General features: G+C 50.9%; 2 protein-coding genes across 9 annotated transcripts in view; both read right to left on the reverse strand.

Moving 5' to 3' along the window:
• The window catches only part of SGIP1 (SH3GL interacting endocytic adaptor 1), a 54,109-nt gene extending 51,085 nt beyond the window's left edge, over window positions 1-3,024 (reverse strand). For 4 of the 5 annotated variants that reach the window (XM_034064141.1, XM_034064139.1, XM_034064137.1 and 1 more), the window contains exon 1: window positions 2,946-3,024. The gene's annotated coding sequence lies outside the window, so the exon portion shown is untranslated. Of the gene's footprint in view, window positions 1-1,964; window positions 1,989-2,945 lie in introns of those variants that run through there. The other variant, XM_034064138.1, reaches the window with a different exon arrangement.
• A 6,822-nt stretch (window positions 3,025-9,846) lies between these two features.
• PDE4B (phosphodiesterase 4B) overlaps window positions 9,847-23,099 on the reverse strand; it is a 191,285-nt gene continuing 178,032 nt past the window's right edge. For all 4 annotated transcript variants that reach the window (XM_005151185.3, XM_031050727.2, XM_034063766.1 and 1 more), the window contains 8 exons: window positions 19,422-19,597; window positions 18,768-18,866; window positions 18,465-18,629; window positions 17,963-18,062; window positions 17,120-17,274; window positions 16,901-17,023; window positions 15,525-15,707; window positions 9,847-11,909 (listed from right to left, as the gene is read on the reverse strand). In XM_005151185.3, the coding sequence (XP_005151242.2) occupies window positions 11,544-11,909; window positions 15,525-15,707; window positions 16,901-17,023; window positions 17,120-17,274; window positions 17,963-18,062; window positions 18,465-18,629; window positions 18,768-18,866; window positions 19,422-19,597 (1,367 nt within the window). In that variant the 3' untranslated portion in view covers window positions 9,847-11,543. The remainder of the gene's footprint in view (window positions 11,910-15,524; window positions 15,708-16,900; window positions 17,024-17,119; window positions 17,275-17,962; window positions 18,063-18,464; window positions 18,630-18,767; window positions 18,867-19,421; window positions 19,598-23,099) is intronic.

Consider the following 23,099-nt stretch of genomic DNA (forward strand, 5'->3'; position numbering starts at 1 on the left):
GAAATAATTCCTGACATGTGGCAAGAGCAAAACTCAGCTTCCCAAGGGTAAAATTAACCCTACACTAACCTGGGGCCCCCAACACCAGGGGGACGTGGAGCTGTTGGAGCGAGGCCAGAGGAGGCCATGGAGCTGCTGCGAGGGCTGGAGCAGCTCTGCTCTGGAGCCAGGCTGAGAGAGCTGGGCTGGGGCAGCCTGGACAAGAGAAGGCTCCTGAAGGGGAGAGCTGAGAGCAGCTCCAGTGCCTGAAGGGGCTGCAGGAAAGCTGGAGAGGGGCTTGGGACAAGGGCCTGTAGGGACAGGCCAAGGGGAATGGCTTGAACCTGCCAGAACAGGGGAGACTGAGCTGAGCTCTTAGGCAGAAGCTCTTCCCTGGGAGGGTGCTGAGGCACTGGCACAGGGTGCCCAGAGAAGCTGTGGCTGCCCCATCCCTGGTAGTGTTCAAGGTCAGGTTGGACACAGGGGCTTGGAGCAAGCTGCTCCAGTGGAAGGGGTCCCTGCCTGTGGCAGGGGTTGGAGCTGGAGGAGCTTTAAGGTCCTTTCCAGTCCAAACCAGTCTGGGATTCTGTGACACCACGAACCTGCTCCCTTCACTGGCTCTTCCCATTCCCAGGAGGCACAGGGAAAGCCTTGTTACTGGTACCCCAGCAGGGCAGCGTGCCAATGCGCCCATTCATTCCAAGGCAAAAATTGGTACTTGTGGATTTCTATACGATTTCCAACCACAGCAGCTGACACACGGCCATTTCCCAGCTAAGCGCTGGCAATCTCAGGCAGCTCCTGAAGGATACGCGCTCGGAGGTTGCAGCAAACATCAACAGACAAGTCAATGGCATTAACAAAATGAAAGGCAGAAAGTGAGTCACTGAGCACATTACTCACATCCCAGCAGAGTCATGCTTGAGGTACATGTGACAGGCGCCGGGAGGAGCCCTGCTCGGCCCCGGACAGGACAGGGTGCTCCCGGGATGCAGCATGGACAGGGATTTGCTATATAAAGCTCCAATCCCTCGTCCCCACACAGGATCCGGCCCTGGCAAATCCCCCAGCATTAGCAGCAGTAATGGGCAGGCAGCGCCTTGTTTACATCCACGTCTGTGGCCCCACAGCCCCTTTGCTAAACCATAATTAAACCTTCACTAAAATAAGCTCATCCTTCATCTGGTGCTGGTGGGAACATGGTGGAGGAGGCCAGACCCTCAGCAGCCCCATTACTGACTGCTCCCATCAGCACACAACACTGGGGATTCCTCCCCATCTCTGCAAAATAGGCTTTCCAACAGAGTTCAGCTATTTGCCTCTAGAAAATCAGTTTATTCCATGCAGGACACTGGAGGTTTTAAATCCTGGGATGCAGAGCTCAGTGTGAACATTGATGGTGTTGTTCTGCCATAGGACAGCTGGAGACAAGCCCAAAGCCTTGCATAGGCTGCCATCTGAAGTGACATATTTACAAGATTCCTTGCTCAAAAGGCCTCTCCCGATCAGGGAATGGGGCTGGGATATGCAGGGCTCAGCCAGGAGCATCTCACCCAGGTCTGCTGCATGGAGCCAGATCAGCCCATCAGCGACATCCACACCACCAAATACTCTCACACAATCTTCTCAGGAATGCTGGGGACTGTGGAGCTGAACCTAAACATGCTGCACCTTGGGATGCTATCGGACTGGACCATAGAATCATAAAACAGTAGGGTTGGAAAGAACCTTAAGATCACCTCACATCATGCTTTGCACAGCCATCATGCGTGCACTGAGTCTCATGGCAGGAGCAGGGCTGGACCAGCCCCAGGACACCACAGGAATGAGCCCCCAGCTGAGCACAGGAGCCCATCAACATCCTTCAGGGTGGGAGCAGCAGGGACTAAAGCAGAGGAGCATCTCCCACCCGCATCCCTGCGCATCCTGGGCACAGGGCCCCTTTCATCCGCAGCTGCTCCTCGCTCCACAATGCAGCCCGTTACCTTCTGCTCTATTAGTTTCCTGCTCTATTCATCCCCGGTTTTCCCACGCACAAAGAGCCACCGAGTCCTTTCCATCTCACTGAGCTGCTCCGAGGTCTGACACAAGGGATGCGGGATGAGCCAGGTCCCTGGGAGAGAGCCCTCTTCCATGGGACATGAACTTGGAGAGGGCGGAGAGCTGGATGGGTGCCTGCTTTCCCAACAGCGCCAGGGAAAACGTGCTTATCCTGCGTTTAAAGGGAGACTCAGTGCACTGGGCTGTCCTCTGGAGAGAGGGGAGGGCACAGCCTCAGCATGGAAGCAGCTCACTGGGGAAGCACCAGGAGCAGAGCACAGGCACACGCTGCACCCCAGCCCCTTCCTGCTCTTCACCCTCTTGCTTTCACCCATTGGCACTTAAGGAAACAGCCCCAGGGAGACACAATCATGCTGGCCTCAAGATGTCCCAGCCAAATGCTCTGCACCCTGTCAAACACCCCCAAAGTATCCAGCCCCTGCTCAGAACCAGCCCAGCAGCATCCCACAGGACCCCAACCATCCTTGGTGTGAGCAACCCGTGTAATCCCAGCTCAAGTCACAACGGGGCTGGAAACAGGCAGTGGCTCCCCTGAAACCCCTGCACGGGACCAGCCACCTCCATCCCCAGACCTGCGCTGGATGTGGGGCACGGAGGGGACCAGCACCCATGGACGAGCACCAGGAAGCTCACTCGGTGACCCCCAAGACTCACATTTTGGCGAGCAGGGCCCCTCCGCCGTGGCAGGGAGGTGCTGGCAGAGCAGAGCCACAACGAGCGCACTCAAGGGTGACTGAAGGCTGCCGGAGCCAGCCCTGCCGTGTTTAATCACTACCATGTAAGCAGAGGGAATTCGGCTACACCCTGGGGAGGAAAGGCTCGATGGGAGCCCCACGCACGCCCTGCTCCCGCCGGGAATCCTGCTCCGTGCCACCGCACGTCGAGCAGCAGCAACCAAAACCCACCTCCGCCGCGCCGGGAGGGTCCCCGTGGGCAGCACCGCACCACAGTGCCCCTTCCTCTGCTCTGCCCTCCTCTTCCTCCTCCGAGCTGCCTCCTCCCAGCACCAGGAGCTCCTCCTGGCTCCCACCCACAGCCGGGTAATCAGGGTGAGCACCTGCCCCAGCTCCTCAGCTCACACCCAATGGGATGAGGAGCAGCTGGATGGGGTCCAGGGATGCTCTGAGCTCCAAACCCAGCACCTCTGCAGCCCCCATATGCCCAGGTGGTCACTGCTCCTGGGTATCAAAGGGACCTATCACCCAAGTCTCCAGCAAAGAGATGGAAGAGGGAACACTGGTTTGGTTTGGGTTTTTTGCTGGGGAGAGGGGCTTGGGACAAGGGCCTGTAGGGACAGGCCAAGGGGAATGGCTTGAACCTGCCAGAAGAGGGGAGACTGAGCTGAGCTCTTAGGCAGAAGCTCTTCCCTGTGAGGGTGCTGAGGCGCTGGCACAGGGTGCCCAGAGAAGCTGTGGCTGCCCCATCCCTGGCAGTGTTCAAGGCCAGGTTGGACACAGGGGCTTGGAGCAAGCTGCTCCAGTGGAAGGGGTCCCTGCCCGTGGCAGGGGTTGGAACTGCATGAGCTTTAAGGTCCCTTCCAACACAAACCAGGCTGGGATTCTATGAAGAAGACATTTGGGAACACTGAAGAAGACCTCATGCACCCCACAGCTGGGGGTTTGCAGCCAGCAGCCCCACTTCACACCCCACATCTCAGCATTACTAAGCCGATTTTGGATGTGATCACTGAAAGTATTAGCATTTTGGAATGGGAACAGCCCTGTCCGTGTGCCCCCTGCACGGGTCAGGGGTCAGCGCTGTGCCCTGGCCCCCAGCAGCCCCACACTGCATCCAGCATCCCCATCAGGCACAGGGAAGGGGGACCCCAACTGCAGCCTCTGGGCATGCACAGGGAAGCCCCAGAAGCGCCATTTCATCCAGTTCCACCCAAAGAGACATTGATTTGATTTGAAAGGCTGCACCCTGGGGGTGGAAAGAAGCTCAGCAGCACACAGGGAGGGGGGAGCAGCAGCAGCTTTCCAATGGAAGATGAAGTGTACAAACCAGTGCCAGCTGTGGGATTGCAAAGAAACTCCTTCTGTTTTGGACACTGCTACCTTTTTAGACACGAAAGCCATTAAAACAGCTCCGAGCCCCTGTGCTGTTCCCCTCTTCCCCATAGTTTAAGCATTAACTTAATGAGGGTTAGGGTTAGGCTGGGATTACCGATGACCCACAGCAAATCACACTGAAGGGAGTCCGAGGTGCGTGGGGTGCTCCTGCTCCAGGCAGCTCCCACCTCAGGCAGGGTTTTGGGGGTGAGGTGGAGGTTTCAGCCCAAATAGCGCAGCTGAGAATAAGGTTACAGAACAACTGTGTTGTTTTAATGGTGGAACTGTTCTTACCACTGTTTTGCTGCAAAACCCCCAACTTCTGCTTCCCCAGCCCTAAGAGCGTGCTTTGGGGATGGTGCAAGGGTTTATGTGGATTATCAGAGAATCAAGGAATGGTTTGTGTTGGAAGGGACCTTAAAGCTCCTCCAGCTCCAACCCCTGCCACAGGCAGGGACCCCTTCCACTGGAGCAGCTTGCTCCAAGCCCCTGTGTCCAACCTGGCCTTGAACACTGCCAGGGATGGGGCAGCCACAGCTTCTCTGGGCACCCTGTGCCAGCGCCTCAGCACCCTCACAGGGAAGAGCTTCTGTCTAAGAGCTCAGCTCAGTCTCCCCTGTTCTGGCAGGTTCAAGCCATTCCCCTTGGCCTGTCCCTACAGGCCCTTGTCCCAAGCCCCTCTCCAGGTTTCTTTCCTGCAGCCCCTTTAGGCACTGGAGCTGCTCTCAGCTCTCCCCTTCAGGAGCCTTCTCTTGTCCAGGCTGCCCCAGCCCAGCTCTCTCAGCCTGGCTCCAGAGCAGAGCTGCTCCAGCCCTCGCAGCAGCTCCGTGTCCATCTCCTCCACCCAGCCTGTGTTTGCTGGAGGAGCTGCTGCTCGGGTGTCAGGGTGCTCCTGTGGGTGCTGCACAGGGAGATGCCCATCATGGGGTCTGCAGTGCCCAGGTACCCCCAGGTCAGGGGGTGTTGTTAAAGATCCGCAGTGCCCTGCGCAGGTAGGAGGGGAAGTTTTGCCCTCAGCAGTTTCCAAAGCCCCAAGGAGATGTTCTTCAGCCCCTGCAAACGACATGGTCCTGTTGTCTCCTTCACCTTCTGAGGGTGTTCCCATCCCCCTGCTGCAGGCTGGATGGTGGCAATGCCATGTGCAGAGGTGGTGGCCAGCTTGGGTCAGGGCTAATGCACGTCAAACACAGCATTACTGCTGCTGCTATGCGTGACCTCAAGCCTTGTGACTCCCCACCTTTGATGTGGTGGCAATGTCACATTTGGCTGAGCACCCATAAACACCTTTATGTGTTTGCATCCTCCAGCCACCAGCAGCGTGGCACACATGGCCAGGGAGGAAACATTTATCCCTCCCTTATAATAAAAAGAGTTTTCTTCAAGACCTATATATTAAGAGCTGAAGGGGTTTGTTAGAGGGCAGGGACAGATAGTGAGAGGCAAAGATGTTTGGCCATGGCTGGGTGCTGGGTCAGGCATGTGGGTTTGGATCCTATCAGCTGCGTTTGCACATCAGCACAGGGAATGTGGAGCTGTGAGCTCCTGCGGGACACCACGGAGCAATGCAAGAGCAGGTTGGAGCAGGGGGAAGTAAGAGGAGGTTGTAGTGGGAAATAGGTGTGTGATGAGGCAGGAAAGGCAGATTGATTCCCAAAGGTGAGGGTAACCCAAAGCAGGTCTGGAGTTACTGCCTCCAGATGTGCGGGAATCCAGATGTGCAGGAACCCAGCTGTGCTCAGTCTCCAGCCGTATTCAGTGTCCACCTGTGAACTGCTCCAACTACACAGGCACCCCAGCCATGCACCCCTCCATCAGTACATGGCTCCATGCCGTGACCCGCTCCAGCTGCCCGTGGCTCCAGCTGTGCACGGCTCCAGCTGTGCCGGACCCGGACTGTGTGTCCCTGCAGCGCACATCCTGTCCGTGCAGCGCCGCGCAGTGCGCACTGCAGTGTGCAGTGGTGCAGGGCCTCGGCAGATGGAGCTCTGCAGCTGTGCAGGCGCCGTGCGCCGGCAGGATGGGAGCGGAGCAGATGTGCTGCAGCCATGCACAAGGCAGGGGACAGGGACAAGGGGGGCACCCACAGCAGGACCTGCTGCGAGCAATGACCCTCTCCTGCAGGTAAAATGTCTTCTGCAGTATATAGGTGTTTATATGCATATATATATATATATATATACACATATATATATACATTTGATCGCAGGAATCTCTCTGTGGTGAACAGCCTGCCGTGGGGATGAGGATGTTCCCAGGCTGGTCCTGTTGGGGACTGGGAGCCCTTGGGGACTCCGTGTCACATTTGGAAGAGCTAAAACACTTAAAGGCATCTTGAATTGCATCAGCTACACCACATTCCCCGTCCTTCCCGGGATCCAGCCGGATTCACTGCTGCCAGACCCACCTCCCCTTCGCACCGAGGCCACCGGAGCCGTGAGCCCTCGGGCTGGGTTCCAGCGCCGCAGCCTCGATAACATCAGTGCTTCGGGCGCCAGCCCCCAGCTCCTTCCTGTTTTTGACTCCAAAGCTGTCAGCGACGGATTCTCATGTCTCTCTTTTCATCTGTAGGACTTTGAAGTGAACTCTAAACCAGTGGCACATACACCTCCTCGGCTGGCAAATACTTAGGGCTGCATTATCAACCCCAATGCAGTCTCTGCCAAGCACAACTAAAGGCTGGAGGAGACTGGATGGAGCAGCCCAGAGGAGAAGGACTTGGGGGTGTTGGGTGAGGAGAAGCTCCCCATGACCCAGCTTCTGTGAGCGCTTGAGCCCAGAACCCCCCATGTGCTGGGCTGCACCCCCAGAGCGTGAGCAGCAGCTCAGGGAGGGGATCCTGCCCCTCTGCTGTGTTCTGGGGAGACCCCCCCTGCAGCCCTGATCCAGCTCTGGGGCAGCAGCACAAGAGGGACGTGGAGCTGTTGGAGCGAGGCCAGAGGAGGCCATGGAGCTGCTGCGAGGGCTGGAGCAGCTCTGCTCTGGAGCCAGGCTGAGAGAGCTGCGCTGGGGCAGCCTGGACAAGAGAAGGCTCCTGAAGGGGAGACCTGAGAGCAGCTCCAGTGCCTAAAGGGGCTGCAGGAAAGAAACCTGGAGAGGGGCTTGGGACAAGGGCCTGTAGGGCCAGGCCAAGGGGAATGGCTTGAACCTGCCAGAACAGGGGAGACTGAGCTGAGCTCTTAGGCAGAAGCTCTTCCCTGTGAGGGTGCTGAGGCGCTGGCACAGGGTGCCCAGAGAAGCTGTGGCTGCCCCATCCCTGGCAGTGTTCAAGGCCAGGTTGGACACAGAGGCTTGGAGCAAGCTGCTCCAGTGGAAGGGGTCCCTGCCCATGGCAGGGGTTGGAGCTGGAGGAGCTTTAAGGTCCCTTCAAACCCAAACCAGGCTGGGATTATATGACTTTACCTTGGGAAACACAAAACATTCCATCCTGCTGGCTGGCATACTGAGAGGAACAGTACTGTGCACCATGGTGTGCTCAGGCTCATGGGGCATCCCCCATGCCAGCATGATGGACACAGAGCCAGCCTTGGTGGGGCCAAAACATGAGCAGAAGCCACAGCAGGGACCAGTACCGCTTGCAGCTGCTGGCACACATCTCTGCAGTAGACGGCAGGTTGGAATGCCTGAGCTCCCCCCTCCCTCCTATGGACCAGGAGGAAAAAAACACATGGAAAAGCATCCCCACACCCAGGAGAGCACCATGGGAAGCCAGCAGAGTGGGTTTGTTGTTTCATTTCTTTGCACCACGGTTTCTATGAACAACGCTGACCTCCGGGGCAGGAGTTTCCTGGCAGTGCTGGGGGCTCTGTGGGACCCTGTCCCCAGGCAGCTGGGAAGGGCCAGCTCCGCTCCAGCCCAGCGAGCAGGGGCTCATCCCAGGACTGACGCCATGGGGGGTTATGGCTGGTGGAAATTCCCTCTGAAACCCCAGTGGGACGTGGCTGCTTGGGCACCGCTGTAGGGGTGATGGGGGCATCCATCATTGACACTGGCAGCAAGAAGGGGAGAGCCTGTGGGTCCTTATCCTGTGTCCCCGAGGCTGGGTCCTGCACCATCCACCCTGCACACAGCACAGCCCCTGCTGCACACCTGCACTGCACAGCCCTGTGCACTCACCAGTTGCATGCTGCAGTTGCACAGCTGGATGCTCACAGTGGTTGCACAGCTGGATGCACACCTCGCTTGTACCTGGGAGCCAGCCGTCCTCTGGAAGGACACACTTTCTGCACCCTGTTTTCCTGCAGGTTTTCTTTTTCATCCTGTTTTCCCCTCCAGGATCTGAGCCGTGGCCACTCCAATCCCTCTGGGTGCAACCAGAGCTGCTGGGAATGGGGAGAGCACTGGGAAAGGGGAGCAGAACCCATCAACTCGCTGCATCAAGCTAGGAGGAAGCACCACACTGCATTGCTGCCTCTATGTGGACTTGCTTCTGATGATGAAGGAAACCATACAAACCCCATGGGGTGCTCAGGGCCAGTCGGTTTTGGATGGGAGGATGATAAAGCAGATCCAAGAGGCGTCCTCATTCCCTGAGAAAAGGACGAGGAGCACCCGCAAGCTGCCCTGCTGCTGAATTGGGATTTCCCACCCCAAAAATGGGAGGAAACCAGGAGGGATGTGGGTTAGCTTTGCAGCACAACTGCCACCAGGTTGTTTCTCTGGTGCTGCAAGAAGGAGAAGTGAAAGGAGCTGTTATTTCAGGGGCAGAGCAAGAGCGTGGTGTTTGCATGTACTTGTGATGAACTGGCCTGGCAGAATGAGGTCACTGGAAGGGAAAGAAATAAAGCAAGAGAAGGCTGGTGGAGGGGGGGACTGGGACACCCTGTGCTGTGTCAGCCCCACACCCGGGCACCCCATGTCCCAGTGACATCCTCAGTGCCCCTGGGGCTGGTTGTTCACCTGCAGCTCGTTGCTGCCTTCTCCACTCAGAGCTGCCAATGTTCTTCCACTCCAATGACCCCGTGTTCCAGCTCTGCACATCCCTGGGAGCCATGAGTGCAGCCCTGACTGCAGCAAAGGTGAATGGAAAGGGTGCTCAGGGGTGAATTCATGGAGAACAATTTGGTATCGGCACCACCATGAGGGCTGCACCTTAAATCCATGCCACGGTGCTGGGAGAAGCACCCGGGAGGCTGCAGCCCCACTGCCAGGGTTACCATCAGCTGCTGAGGCTGCAGCCCCATTCCACCCAGCTGAGAGCTGTTGGCATGGAGGTGACCCCCAGGAAGCTCTGGGTGAGCAGATGGGCATGGGATGGGGGATCTGCACTTCTACACAGCTTCTTTGGAGCCAGGGAGTGCCGGGTCTCCTCCGGGTACCGCCAGCTCCCCAGCATCACCCGCAGCAAGGGCAGCCAAGGGGGAGTCCCTGCTCCCCCCCATCCCCTCATTCCCCCCCCGCCACCAGCAGGATGTTTTTGACTGGAAATCCCGTTGTTTTGGGTCAGGCCGGGACATGAAAGCATCCCTGAGCCCCGGAGCCGCCCCGTGCCGGGCGCAGGCTGCGCTGCGGCCATCGCCTTCCTGTCTGCATCCGCCTTCCTGTCGCCGCTGCCACCGGCACGGCCCCGCTCAGGAAGGAGAAGGTCTCCACATGGAGAGGGTGGCCGTGCCCTCTGCCTGCAGGAACGCGTCTCTTCCCCTTTGTCTCTGCTGGGGTTTGGCCATGGGAGGGTTTGGTGTTACCGGAGCCAGCAGCCGGGTCCCAGCCACTGTCGCTTGCCCACACCAGCCTGTTAAAGAAAGCGGCAGCCACGGAGCAGGGTCATGCTTTCATTTATTCACTTCATATAAAAATCTCTTTTAAGAATGCATCTGAACACAATATATAATACTATAACATACATTGTGTGAAACTTGGGGAGGGGGACAATAAAATAACCACCTGGAACAATGCAGTGTTCAACAGACATACAAACCCATTGATCATGCACAACTGTGCTATTTTCATTAACTAGTTAGTCACAAGTTGGACCAAAAGCTTGAAACATTATTTTACAAACTGAGATTTGACACGGCTCACGACTGCCGGACAAGCTTTGTCAGAAGGAGTTTCACAGCACAATTATTACATCAGTTCACATTGGGTTCTGTGGCATAGAAATTCACATTGGGTTGTTCAGAAGGCGGAAGGGGACGTTTAAAAGCCAGCCCCGTTGGGGGGGTTTCTTTGCTTAGGTTCCTTTCTCCAGGTTTATTCCAGCATTTCTATTCATTGCCATGGGGTCTGGGTGTGTGAAGATGAACCCCCCACAGGTGGCTGCCACCCGAATGCCCTCCCTGGGTTGCGTCTGTCTCTTCAGCTATGTTCAGGTTCGTGTATTTTATGCAATATAAAAGGTTAGAAGGAAGAGGGGGGGGAAAAAAAGGCAACTCTTGTTCGAGTTTTCTACCCCTTGAACATCGCCGCCGAGAGGCGATGCCAGTTCATATATAAATTAATAACTTACAAAACATTACAGTATATACATTACGTAATAAATACACTGTTATAAACAGTAATGGAGGTGTTAGAGCTCAAGGCAGTGCAGGAGGACGACGGTGGACCTAAACCTAGGAGACGTGGAGGGGAGGAAACACAAAGATCCGAGCGTGCAAATTCCACTGAGCCGAGGAGCTGCCGAGGGGGAAGGCGCGTCACGTCACATCATGTCACGCTGCCTCATCACTGCTTATAGGGGTACGGCAACAAACTACCCTCTATCCTGCTCACGACAGAGAAGAACACCCTGTGGAGGAAACCCCACTGTTATTCCTAGCAAGCGAACGGAGATGGTGCATGAAGTGACTGTAAATGGGTCGCCTGGGGTAGCAAGAGGACGATTAAAGGTGCAGCAATGCAAAACAGAGAGGGGTTTCCCTTCTGTTTAGTCTGTAAAAGTGATGAACTGCAATAAAGTGACAGGTATTGCCATGAAAAAAAGGAAGACTGCTTCTTGTAACAGGAAGAATCAAAAAGGAATCCGTCAATTCTGAAACACTTTTGTGTCGCTTTTGATACTAAACTCCGTGTATTTCGTTAAGAGACTCTTGAAAAGACATGAAAGTGTTTACAAAGAAGGCACACAGGTCTGCAGACAGGTGGTCAGGTGGACAGCTTTTATATGGAGAGTTATTAATCAGTAGTTTCTATCAGTCTAACTGGTATAAATTCCAAAGCTAACAGTATAAAATCTCTCAGTTGTGTGTCATTTACTCTTCAGTCACGACCCGAGCCAGCTCCAGGACAGCAGGATGCTGGGAGCTGACAAGGATTAAAACCACAACGTAAATCACCTGTTAATTTCCTGAGCAATCATTCACTACACGATCTTTAACCCTGACTCCAATCTCAAGTAGCTGGAGAGATCTTTCAGCCCGTGTTAGACACAGGCCTCAGACCCAGGCTGCAGGCAAGTCCATGAGACTGCTGCATGCTCCTCAAGCGTTTGAAATCCACTCACACGGGCGCAGGACATTATGTGTCCACAGGAGATGTATCTTCTGTCACAATCTCTATGTTTGCCTCCTTCTGTGAATCCTCTTCCCCTGGCTCGGCCACGCTGAGTGTCTTTGTATTGCTGAAGTAGCCGATGCTCTCGCCGTCCTTCTCCGGTCCATCCGAGTCCTCCTCCTCCAACGTCAGTTCAAACTGGAACTTCTCCATCAGGCCCTGGCAGTCCCTGCCCCGCTCCTCCAGTGGAGGAGATGGGCTCTGAGGTATCATGCTCTGGTACCAGTTCCTGTTGTCCTCCAGCGTGTCCAGGATGTCCTGGGCATCGGGCTGCACCAGGTCAGCCCACGTCTCCCAGAGTGGATGGACGATGTAGTCAATGAATCCCACCTAAGAAGCAGAGCAATATGCATGCTTAGGGAAAGGGAATGGCCAAGATGGATCTAAAAGGTTCAAATTATGTTAACAAATGAATTTTACAAGCAAAATACCACAACCCACTCAGAGCAAGTCCCCAGACCAGCACAGTCTAATTGCAGATATAGTGAAGATGCTGCGAGGGCTGGAGCAGCTCTGCTCTGGAGCCAGGCTGAGAGAGCTGGGCTGGGGCAGCCTGGACAAGAGAAGGCTCCTGAAGGGGAGACCTGAGAGCAGCTCCAGTGCCTAAAGGGGCTGCAGGAAAGAAACTTGGAGAGGGGCTTGGGACAAGGGCCTGTAGGGACAGGCCAAGGGGAATGGCTTGAAGCTGCCAGAACAGGGGAGACTGAGCTGAGCTCTTAGGCAGAAGCTGTTCCCTGTGAGGGTGCTGAGGCGCTGGCACAGGGTGCCCAGAGAAGCTGTGGCTGCCCCATCCCTGGCAGTGTTCAAGGCCAGGTTGGACACAGGGGCTTGGAGCAAGCTGCTCCAGTGGAAGGTGTCCCTGCCCGTGGCAGGGGTTGGAGCTGGATCATCTTTAAGGTCCCTTCCAACCCAAACCAGGCTGGGATTCGATCATCTGACACCCAAAGCAGCACATACAACATTAGGTCAGGTCAATGTCTTGTCCAAAATCAAATCCTGGATGAAAGTTTAAAGGCAGGAGCCACAGGGAAACTCAGTGATGGAGCTGCCAATCCCATCCCTGGCTGCATGCATGATTTTAAATATCCCTGGAGATGTCTGCTCCTGACCGGGGGCTCAACCCCTGCTCTGTGAAAGTCAGGGTAAGCCATCAGTCTGAAGACAGACCATGCCACTGAGGGATGCCTCTCAGCAGCTGTTAATGCAGAGGGGCAGTTTAGAGGATTATTGCCTCTACCCTAAGCATCAGGAAAGTTTCCATGTCTCCAACAGGATCCCCTGGTGGCTGTGGACTATGCCGGTGTATTTATGGTAACGCTGCCATTACCCCAGGGTATGGATGTGGCTGGCAGCTGTGAAAACACCAGTGCTCCCAAGGCAAGCAACTGAATGTCACTGTTTTTATGGAGTAAAGTTTGACCTTTCAGTGCATTTCACTGCAGTTTGTACCTATTCTGAGCTGCTTCATGCCCTGCATCTTTAAACACTTCAGCACTTCTGCTCTACTTTGCTGAGGCAGCCACCGTGGTTCTCTGTGGAGCTGGTAGAGATTTCCTTTCCCTTCACTTTGGTTTGGAATGAGTGCTGAAAGCAGGTCAGAAGTGCTCCTCCTGCGTGAAGGAAGACAGAGCACTGCTGCCTGACTCCCATGGAATGACATCCAGAGGTGGAAACGACGAGGGCTGTGGCCGAGCCCGTCAGCCCTTCCGCCGGCTGGCGCGTAAGCTCTGAGCTAAATCACTTTTCAATTGTCTGACTAAGAGGACGTACGTCCAGGATGGAGAAAACTCAATGGCCATAAAGAGGATTGAAATTCTTCCGTCTTGGCAGAATGTGTCACTTCTTGCTCTGCTGGACAACATTTCTGTGCAGCAGGAAAATGGCTCTCAGAGGGGCCAGGCTCAACGTGCAGATGTTTGCTTTGGAAATCGCACATGCCTCCTTCAGACACAACAGGATGTCAATAGAACTATTAACATTCAATTGTATCATACTGGGGAGGCAGCTTAAACAAAAAGGTGATGAAAATTTCCTGCAGCACATGTTCCAGAGCACTTTTAAAGTGAAGAAAGAAAACCATTCTCTATGGGTAGCTGATGGCTTCACCACCACCCAAAACGCGCCAGGGCTAACCAGCACCGATGGTGAGAGATCAGTCCCTTCAGAACCAGGCCACTGTGTCTTTAAACAAACATCCCTAATCATGGAATAGCTGGCCAGCTGGCTGAGCATTGATCTCAAAGATTTTGATGTAAAGAGGTAATACATGAAGACAGGCTGAGAAAGTTGGGGCTGTTCAGCCTGGAGAAGAGAAGGCTGTGTGGAGATCTCAGAGCAGCTTCCAGTGTCTGAAGGGGGCCTACAGGGATGCTGGAGAGGAACTCTTCATAAGAGACTGTAGTGACAGGACAAGGGGTGGTTGGTTCAGTGTTAAACAGGAGAAGTTCAGGTTAGGTACAAGTAAGAAGTTCTTTACTGTGAGGGTGGTGAGGTGCTGGAATGGGTTGCCTGAAGAAGTGGTAAATGCCCCATTCCTGGCAGTGCTCAAGGCCAGGTTGGACACAGGGGCTTGGAGCAAGCTGCTCCAGTGGAAGGGGTCCCTGCCTGTGGCAGGGGTTGGAACTGGGGGCAGGATCTTAAGGTCCTTTCCAACCCAAACCCTTCTATGATTCTCTGATCTAGAGCTTTGCAACACTTGCGTACTATATTCTAACCAATTCCTTGTTTCACTGCAGAACAACCATGCCATCTCCCTTTCCCCTCTGCCACTAGCTGGGATTTCAACAGTGGCCATTTTGTGCAACTCCTGCTCTTTCTTGCATGGCAAAAATGCCATTTTGAACCTCTACGAAGTGCACATGTGAAACAAGAAATTAACTGGGGCTCACATGAGGAGCACATGGGCCTTATCCGGCCAAGCCTTGCTGAAGGATTCATTTCTCATTAGGTTAACAAATAAGACAGATTTTTCCAACAAAATCACCATGTGGTTGAGTGAATAATTTTGAAACCACTTGGCTTAGCCCAAGAGGACATTTGGAAACAATTATCATCAATTTTGTTCCTTATTCAAGCTGAAAACCCTCGATGATGACTTGCTGGAGTTATTTAGAAACAACAACCAAGACACCATTATGTAAAGGCTGGAAGATGTTAAGCCAAACATAAATTACCAGCTTCATTACAGACTAACCGGGTGAAATTTTATGGCCTGTGCTACACAGGTCAGAACAAAATCTGACCTTGAAACCATTTAATCTATGAATCAGAACTAGGGATGAGCCGGTTTATCTCCAAAAAAGAGACATATCCAGTTCCTTTTGAGGTTTATATTGACAGAAACAAGTATTTCTTTGATATATATTTCTTTGATGTACCTAGCACACAGCAGCTCCATCAACCTCAAACTTAACTGGACAGATTGTGCAGTGCACAACTGTTCTGCACAAGGCTGAATACACACTGACATCAGACCTTTCCTGTGTCCTCAAGTGGGTCTTGGTTGAGAGAAGCTCCTAACCCTATGGTTCAATGCAGCTGGCATTGCTATAAATGCCTAACATGAGGTGCAATGTCAGTAGGTTTAGGAGATGCTAATTAAAGAGGCTGGAGGCTTTGAAGGCAGAAGGAGGGGGAGATCAGAACTGCAGTTTTTCCAGCCTGGGGAACAAAAGGAAACCAACTTGCTCTGGAAACTGGGACACAAACAGCGCGAGATGAAGAAGCACTGGAAATGATTTGATGCCAAGGGGGAGCTAAAGGAGTCTGAACAGCCTTGAGGGTCTATAGGAGCTTCAGGCACAGCTGGGTGTCAGGGTCAATCAGAACCAACCCTCTGAACAGCTGGCTCTTTGCCTAATTGTGCTAGAGAAAGCAGATGAATTTGGTCTGTGCTATAGAAACACAAGCCTGGGCAGTACAGAAATGCAGCTCCCAGCCAATTACCTGGGATTTTTCCACTGACGCTGTGTGTTTGTCGCACATTGGGCTGATTTCCATCCCTCTCTCTCGCTCTTTGTCTCCCTGCTGGAAGAACTCCTCCATGATCCTGTCCGTCCATTGCCGGTACAGCTCCAGAGACTTTGTGGGATTACTCAAGTCTGCACAATGTACCATATTTCGGAGAACCTGCAATTACATTAATCAGAAAAGTCATAAAATCAAATGGAAAAAGAGGATGGTTTCAAGTTATATCTGCTTGCTTAGTTCAGAACATTTAACCACAAGACTCTTTGATTATGTAACAACCTCCAAAAGTATTAACATCCCAACAGCTCCATATATGAGACCGACTGCTACGGTCCACTTCAGGAGGGAAATGTGCTCTGTGTTTTTCAGACATCTTACACAGGGTGTAGTTGTAGCCATGCGAATTACATCATACAGGTTTGGTTTGGATTGCAGGTGCTTCCCACCATTCTGACTTTATTTCCATGCTCAGGTGGTTAAATGCTCCTGCTTCATTAAATGAGTAATATCCCTTCCACACACACAAAAACTGTGGCTGCAAGGACCTGAACAGCAACGGAGTGACCCGCTTGAACATCATCAGTCTTAAATAAAAGTGTAAGGAGAGGTTTCCCTGCTCTTAACAAGCTGGCCATCAAAAGTGGAGAGAAGATCAGGGTATATCTTGTCCTAGCCTGCTCCAGTTTTAGTAACTGCTTTGTTATTTCTGCAAATAAAGGATTAGATTATACAGGGAACAGACTGCACATCACTGACTTCAGCTCAGTGTGAGAGTTGCTTTAGGTAAGGGGTTACAAATTAAATTCACAATGCTACAGCAATCTTGCTGTACTTTTTTTGGCAGGAGAAGAAAATGGGAGTAAGCAGCAAGGAGATTCAGGAGCCCCCAAAAACGCAGCCTTGTAAGGCTGATCAGCTTCAGAAGAACATGCATGTTTGCAGCTCCATGCTGTAAGTGCTAAACCATAGCCCCATTTATCTAAAAAACATGGGACTATCTTGTGCCTCTTTGTGGTGCAGAACAGAAGAAAATTTAGGTCAGTAGCTTCTATATTTAAAAGCCACGGTAAAAACAGGAGCATGGTTTCATATAATCAAGGAATGGTTTGTGTTGGAAGGGACCTCAAAGCTCATCCAGCTCCAACCCCTGCCACAGGCAGGGACCCCTTCCACTGGAGCAGCTTGCTCCAAGCCCCTGTGTCCAACCTGGCCTTGAACACTGCCAGGGATGGGGCAGCCACAGCTTCTCTGGCCACCCTGTGCCAGCGCCTCAGCACCCTCCCAGGGAAGAGCTTCTGCCTAATATACAATCTACCAAAATACATAAAATCCAGGAAACCTGGCTGACCTACCTGGATTCTGTCTGTGTAGTTGTCCAGAAGGAGGACCCCTGAACTGGTCACTTTCTTGGTTTCCACCATAGTCTTCAGATCAGCTAACAGACTCATATGCTTGGACATATCCGTGGCCAACACCTTTACAGAAGTGAAAACAGGATCTCAGTACAGGCAACCATACAAAGCAGCCAGTCTTTTGTTTAAGAAGAGGAGCATTGTGTGCATAGCTCATACCATGTCTATGACCATCTTCCTGAGTGTCTGACGCTGCTTCTTGGTCAGGTTCTGGAAGATGTCACAGTGCTCCTCTTGAAGCAGTTTGAAACCCACGGCAAGATGGTGGTTCTCCAAGACAGATTCATCATTGTACATCAGGGCGAGCTCAGAATCTAGCAAAGCAACACAAATATGTGAGTCCTGCCCGTGAAATGTGTGATTTCAAACAGAAAACTCCTGTCCTGAGTAATGAAATGTGGATCTCTGTGCAGTAAATTGGGAAAAGTTTTCTTCTTTGGCCTCATGTGTGCCAACAGTGTGAGGTTTTCCAATCTGAGCACATATGTATATAGTATAAACAGCCCTTTGCTCAGTTCTAATGAACAAAATAATACTTGGTTGACTTAGTTACAGGCTTCAGAATCACTGACAACAGAAAGCATGAATCCTACAAGCACACTTTCCATAAAAGAACAATATCTATCTTTTGGAATCAAGATACATGCTTAGGCTGTTGCAGAGCCCAATATGAACCACAATGTTTAGCTTCATTGTTGTCAATAGCAATAGTGTTATTTCTTTTATTAACAATAAAATTTGCACTCAGGCCTGGAAGAATTATTATGCATTAGCAAGTAGTAATACTCATAAGCTTCAAGGGCACTTTGCAAATTGTTCTACAATAGCTTCTTTTGTTAGGAATTTCATTGTAATTACTGCTTATTTCATGATGTCTAACTAGTTTACTGCACAATAGTTTGAGAAAGTCATAATGGGTGACCCCACTGTAAGGGAAAATGCAGTTCCATTAGATTCCAAGTTTGAGGATGAAGTTATGACAGTGTCTGAAACAAAACTCACTTGTGTTAATGAGAAATTGATTGGAGACCCCGGGGTGATCCACATCATGAATTGCAGCTGCAAAGATTGCAGCGAGGATTTCCAAATCAGTGAAGACAGCCTAGGAAAGAGAAAAGGAATTCATCAGAGAAGTCCTCATGTTTGGGAGGCTGATGTGGAGAAAGAAATCATGCTCTTAAATGAGTTTTCTGAGGGCAAGACATTTACGCAGAAGAAAGGTCGACAAAGCTGCATGGGCGCTTTGAAGATGAAACAGAGATTACAGGTAAAGCTGCTGCTGAAATTTCTCACTGGTGATTTCCCTGGCAGTAAACTGAGCCCTCAGAAGAGCAGAGAGCACACAGCCTTTTGCAAGTCTGAGGGCTGCCGGCCACCGACTCAGCTTAAGCTTTCCCTTCTATATTCACATAGGCAATGTGGTGCTTTTAAGCCTCCATCCCACCTTTAAACCCAACAAACAACTGCCCAACACAAATCACTGAGCTCAAACTGAGAAACTCACATCCAGTGCGGGGGTAGAGAGCAGAACATGTGTGGACTGGGCAACATCAGCAGCGTGGAGGCTGTTGTGGTAAGCCACATCAGAGTGGTAGTGGTCTTCTAGTGTCATCATGTACGTCACGAAAGTGTCTGATGAGATCTTGAATGTTTTCAGTAGATCTCGCTCCTGTGTGATAAATGGTACAAGGATACATGCAGATATCAAATGAGGATGTCATACAGTAGAAGGCAACAAAACAGGAAGCAATTAGGAGCTCAAAGAGTGTTGTAAAAGGGCAGCAGATTTGATCAGAAAACCACCAACCTGAAATATCGCGTACATAATGCAGGTGAGCGGCCGGTTGTGGGAATACCTGGCCACATTGAAGATGTTGAGACCCCACTTATTCAGATCTTCCAGTTCCTTTGGAAAGAACAAAAAGAATGGTTACAATCTTTTCCAAAGCAATTCTGCATTTAGCACTTGCTCTGCATCTTTTGCATTTTTCAAATGTTTAAAGAGATGCAAATTCAATGCTCATTGTGGGAGTTAGGTGAGTGATGAACATATGTACTTAAAACACACCAAGAGAGAGGAACTGGAAAGGGCTGATGCCAAAGCACTTGTGCAAGGAGATGCCATTTGTGTGGCAGGGGAATTATGTGTAATGTGTGTTTCCAGGCTGCAAGAAGAAATGCCCTGACAAAGGCCCCACAGTCAGCCTGCTGTTGTAGTTTCCTATGTCTGATAACTGCTCTCCTCAACCTCCATCATATTTTTATTATTATTTTAGGGAAATTTCCAAGGAATTTACGAACATAGAATATGCTGTTAGGGCCTGGAGCCATTGATTAGAGTATTTGTAATGGCCACATCACTTCTGGGATGCCAATTCCAGTTTTACAAGGGGATACAGTCCAGCCAGCCAGTCAATCCCCAGCGTCCAGATAACTCCCAGTTCTCACAGAACTGTCATACCTTGGCCAGATGGTCTTCCTTTTCTGTCTTCACACCAAATCTTGAGATGCTGGTGTTATTTAAGCTTGAACTATGCATTAATTTTTTCACTCCACTGATCTGTGTCATGAGCTGTTGTTTTTTCTTCTCTCTGTCTTTCTGGGTGGGAGAAGGAATCTCCACATCATTCTGCTTGTCTGTAACCAAGAAAGGTGGAATGAGTCAACGTTGTTTGCAGTGTGAGCACCATCACACCCCGCAAAATGAACCCTTAGCTCTGCTGACTAAGTTCAAGCCCACATGTTTCTGCTGGGGGCTTCTCTATTTTGGGGACTGAACTGTACCAAAAGCAAAGCAAAACAGTCACATAACCTCTGCTTGCCCTTGGCAAGGCTGACCCTTCCCACTGAGCCCTGCTGGGCTGCCTTCAGCGCAGCCATTGTCAAGCTGCATCACTTGGGGACACAGCACATGTCCAGGACACAGCTCTCCATGCCTGAAGGGCACCAGGTTCTGCCTACAGATAGACCTCGATTAATTTTTCTTACCTATTTTCAGGAAAATAAAATGCATATTCAAAACATTTTTCCTCAATAGATTAGGATGAAGAATAGATATAAGATCGTATTTTCATATCCACTCTGTTCTTACTTATTAGGGCCAAACTCATCTCCATACCCCCTGCTCTTAAAACACCAACCAAGTAACAAATTGGTGTCATTGACTTATTAAAGGTTTGTCTTTACATGTAGAATATCCATAACATAGAATCATAGAATAGAAACATGTATAACATATATAGATGGATTACTATATTATATAGAAAAGGCATATGTATAGCATATATAACAATAACATGTTATATACATAGAATAACACAGCCATATTTCTGTTGTCAGGCTCAGAGACAATGACAATATTAATGCACATTAAGTAGGCATCCATCTAGTGGGACACAAACTTGGCTGTGGAGATTTGTTGAACAGATATATCTATCCACATATGCTGCTGACTGCCTTTACCACTGATTTATCTGCTGCATTAGAATGGAGATAGAGTGGCTCATTACTTTCAGGCTAACCATGAACTCTTAGGACAGGATGCTATAATCTCTTTGCACCTTTGCATCTCTGAGAACCTCTGGAGGACTGAACATCGAGGCATTAGTTACCTTTGCCTTGGCTTAATTAAAAATCTCTCAAATAAGAACTACCAGTGTGTCTGCAACACTGCAATTAAGAGGGAAGCCATTATTCACAGCCACAGTAAGCTGACATCAGTGGGTGTTTCCCTTGTGTCTTTCTGCTGAACAACAGGACTTTCCTCTATATAATCTCTTTAGCAATGACTAACACCAGGATAGCGTAAAATGGGCATTCTTGAACAGAAATGTCCAGTTTGTTAAATCAAGTCCCCATGGTAGTGGCAGCAGCAACATCCTTCAACCCTCAGGAAAGGGCAAGTGCTGAAGGGCCATTGTAGTCTTCCTCATTCATGTGGTGTGGCCAATGAAAAAGTGCCTGTAGGGACAGGCCAAGGGGAATGGCTTGAACCTGCCAGAACAGGGGAGAGTGAGATGAGCTCTTAGGCAGAAGCTCTTCCCTGTGAGGGTGCTGAGGTGCTGGCACAGGGTGCCCAGAGAAGCTGTGGCTGCCCCATCCCTGGCAGTGTTCAAGGCCAGATTGGACACAGGGGCTTGGAGCAAGCTGCTCCAGTGGAAGGTGTCCCTGCCCATGGCAGGGGTTGGAGCTGGAGGAGCTTTAAGGTCCCTTCCAACACAAACCATTCCAGGATTCTATTCTATCAAAACCACCAGTTTTCATCTTTGTCCTTCATGGGGATTTAAAGCTGGAGTCCTTGCTCTCACTGACCAAACTGACAGCAGGGCTGGCCCCTCTGGTGCCTTGGCTCTTGGTGCTTTCCTCAGCTCATTTAATAAAGTCTAGAGACTGAACAAAGTGAAGGTTTTAATATCTGTAAGTTAGCCCTTCTAGCACTGGTTGAAGATAAATTAATAGATAAATCCTATTCACTTGTTTCTTTTGGATTGCTTGTTCAGCTTCCCCAGTTGTAGACTCCTGTTATTTTGGCCATTAAATTTTCAATCAAAAGGGAGAAAAAAGTTATTTATAAAGGTGTGACAGTGTGACTTCCAAAAAAAAGCTTGAAGATCCTTTTAAAAGCTTTACTCATTTCTTTTTAATATGCGCAATTAAGCCGCAATCTGCCCCAATCTGGTGAGCCTGCGCCACTTGGCAACACAGCCCAAAGAGGCTGAGTGGCTCTCAAAGTGTCACAAACTGGGGAGGACGTCACCGTTACAAGGCTATGTGAGAAGAAGCAGAATAGGGATGAATAAGACCCATTATCAAGACCTGCAAAGGGAAATGCAGTTACCTGACCCAGCCCTATTGCAGGGAATAATAGAGCCCCATTAGCACCAACAGTGGCTTCAGCTAATTAGTCCCTGGTGCAATAGAGACTCCTCAAAGTTGACTGTAGGTGTGGTTTATGGGTTTTATATTAGGTCCACAGTATCAAGCCACACTGGGCATCTCACTGTCCCATAGATACATGCCTACTGGCAAGAGCTGCCTCAAAATGCCATGGTGGTCATGCTCCCCAGCATGCTGTGTATGCCCCAGGCTCTTTAGCTGAAGCAGCAAGGCAGCCTTGTTTCTACTCCCTGTATTAAGTCATGTTCTGGATGTCACGATGAAGCTAAGTGGTAAGACTGGGCAAATGGATTCCCACAAAGCAGCTACAGACTTACATGGATTATTAGTGATGTGATGTGTCCTAAATGCACGCAGTAGTTCCAGTTCCAACTGGATACTGAAATCACTTTAAAATCCCTTAATGGGAATAATTGTGTGTCATACAGTGAATGCATTCTGAGACGTCTTAACCGCAGGGCATGAGTCCCCATGAGCTCCAGCATCCCACATACACTCAGCACTTGAAGCTGTTGGACTCAGCAGTATAGAACCCCAGCCTGGTTTGTGTTGGAAGGGACCTTAAAGCTCCTCCAGCTCCAACCCCTGCCACGGGCAGGGACACCTTCCACTGGAGCAGCTTGCTCCAAGCCCCTGTGTGCAACCTGGCCTTGAACACTGCCAGGGATGGGGCAGCCACAGCTTCTCTGGGCACCCTGTGCCAGCGCCTCAGCACCCTCACAGGGAATAGCTTCTGCCTGAGAGCTCAGCTACTGGAGCCCCTTTAGGTACAGTGCAAAGCTCCATTTTATATGCAAATGGTCACAAATTTTAAAGCTGCTTGAGAATGCATAAGATTCAGGGGTTTATAACAAATCTGTTCTGTAAGCCCAGAGGATTCATTCCTGTCAGTAGTCCTACAAGAGCCAACAAAACTAATGACATTCAAAATACTGTTCCTACTCTTTATTCTGACTTCCAGTGCAAAATTAGCAAATACACACACAGTAACATAGAAGATAAAATGGCTGGGCTGAACCTACTTCTCTGACCCCTGTCTCTGAAGGGGGAAGATGCAGCTGCACGAGGCAGCAGTTGCGAGGATGAGAGGATGCAGTTGGGCTTGTGTGACTTTGTCCTTTATGTAAGGTCAACACAAAACCAAATACTGCACAAGGCAGCTACCAGCAGCTTAATGCAATCTGAGCAGAAATCTCTTTTCATTTGGAGAAGGCATTCCTCTATGGACAGATTTATCCAAACC

Source organism: Melopsittacus undulatus, chromosome 6 (assembly GCF_012275295.1).
Source record: "Melopsittacus undulatus isolate bMelUnd1 chromosome 6, bMelUnd1.mat.Z, whole genome shotgun sequence".
Taxonomy (NCBI): domain Eukaryota; kingdom Metazoa; phylum Chordata; class Aves; order Psittaciformes; family Psittaculidae; genus Melopsittacus; species Melopsittacus undulatus.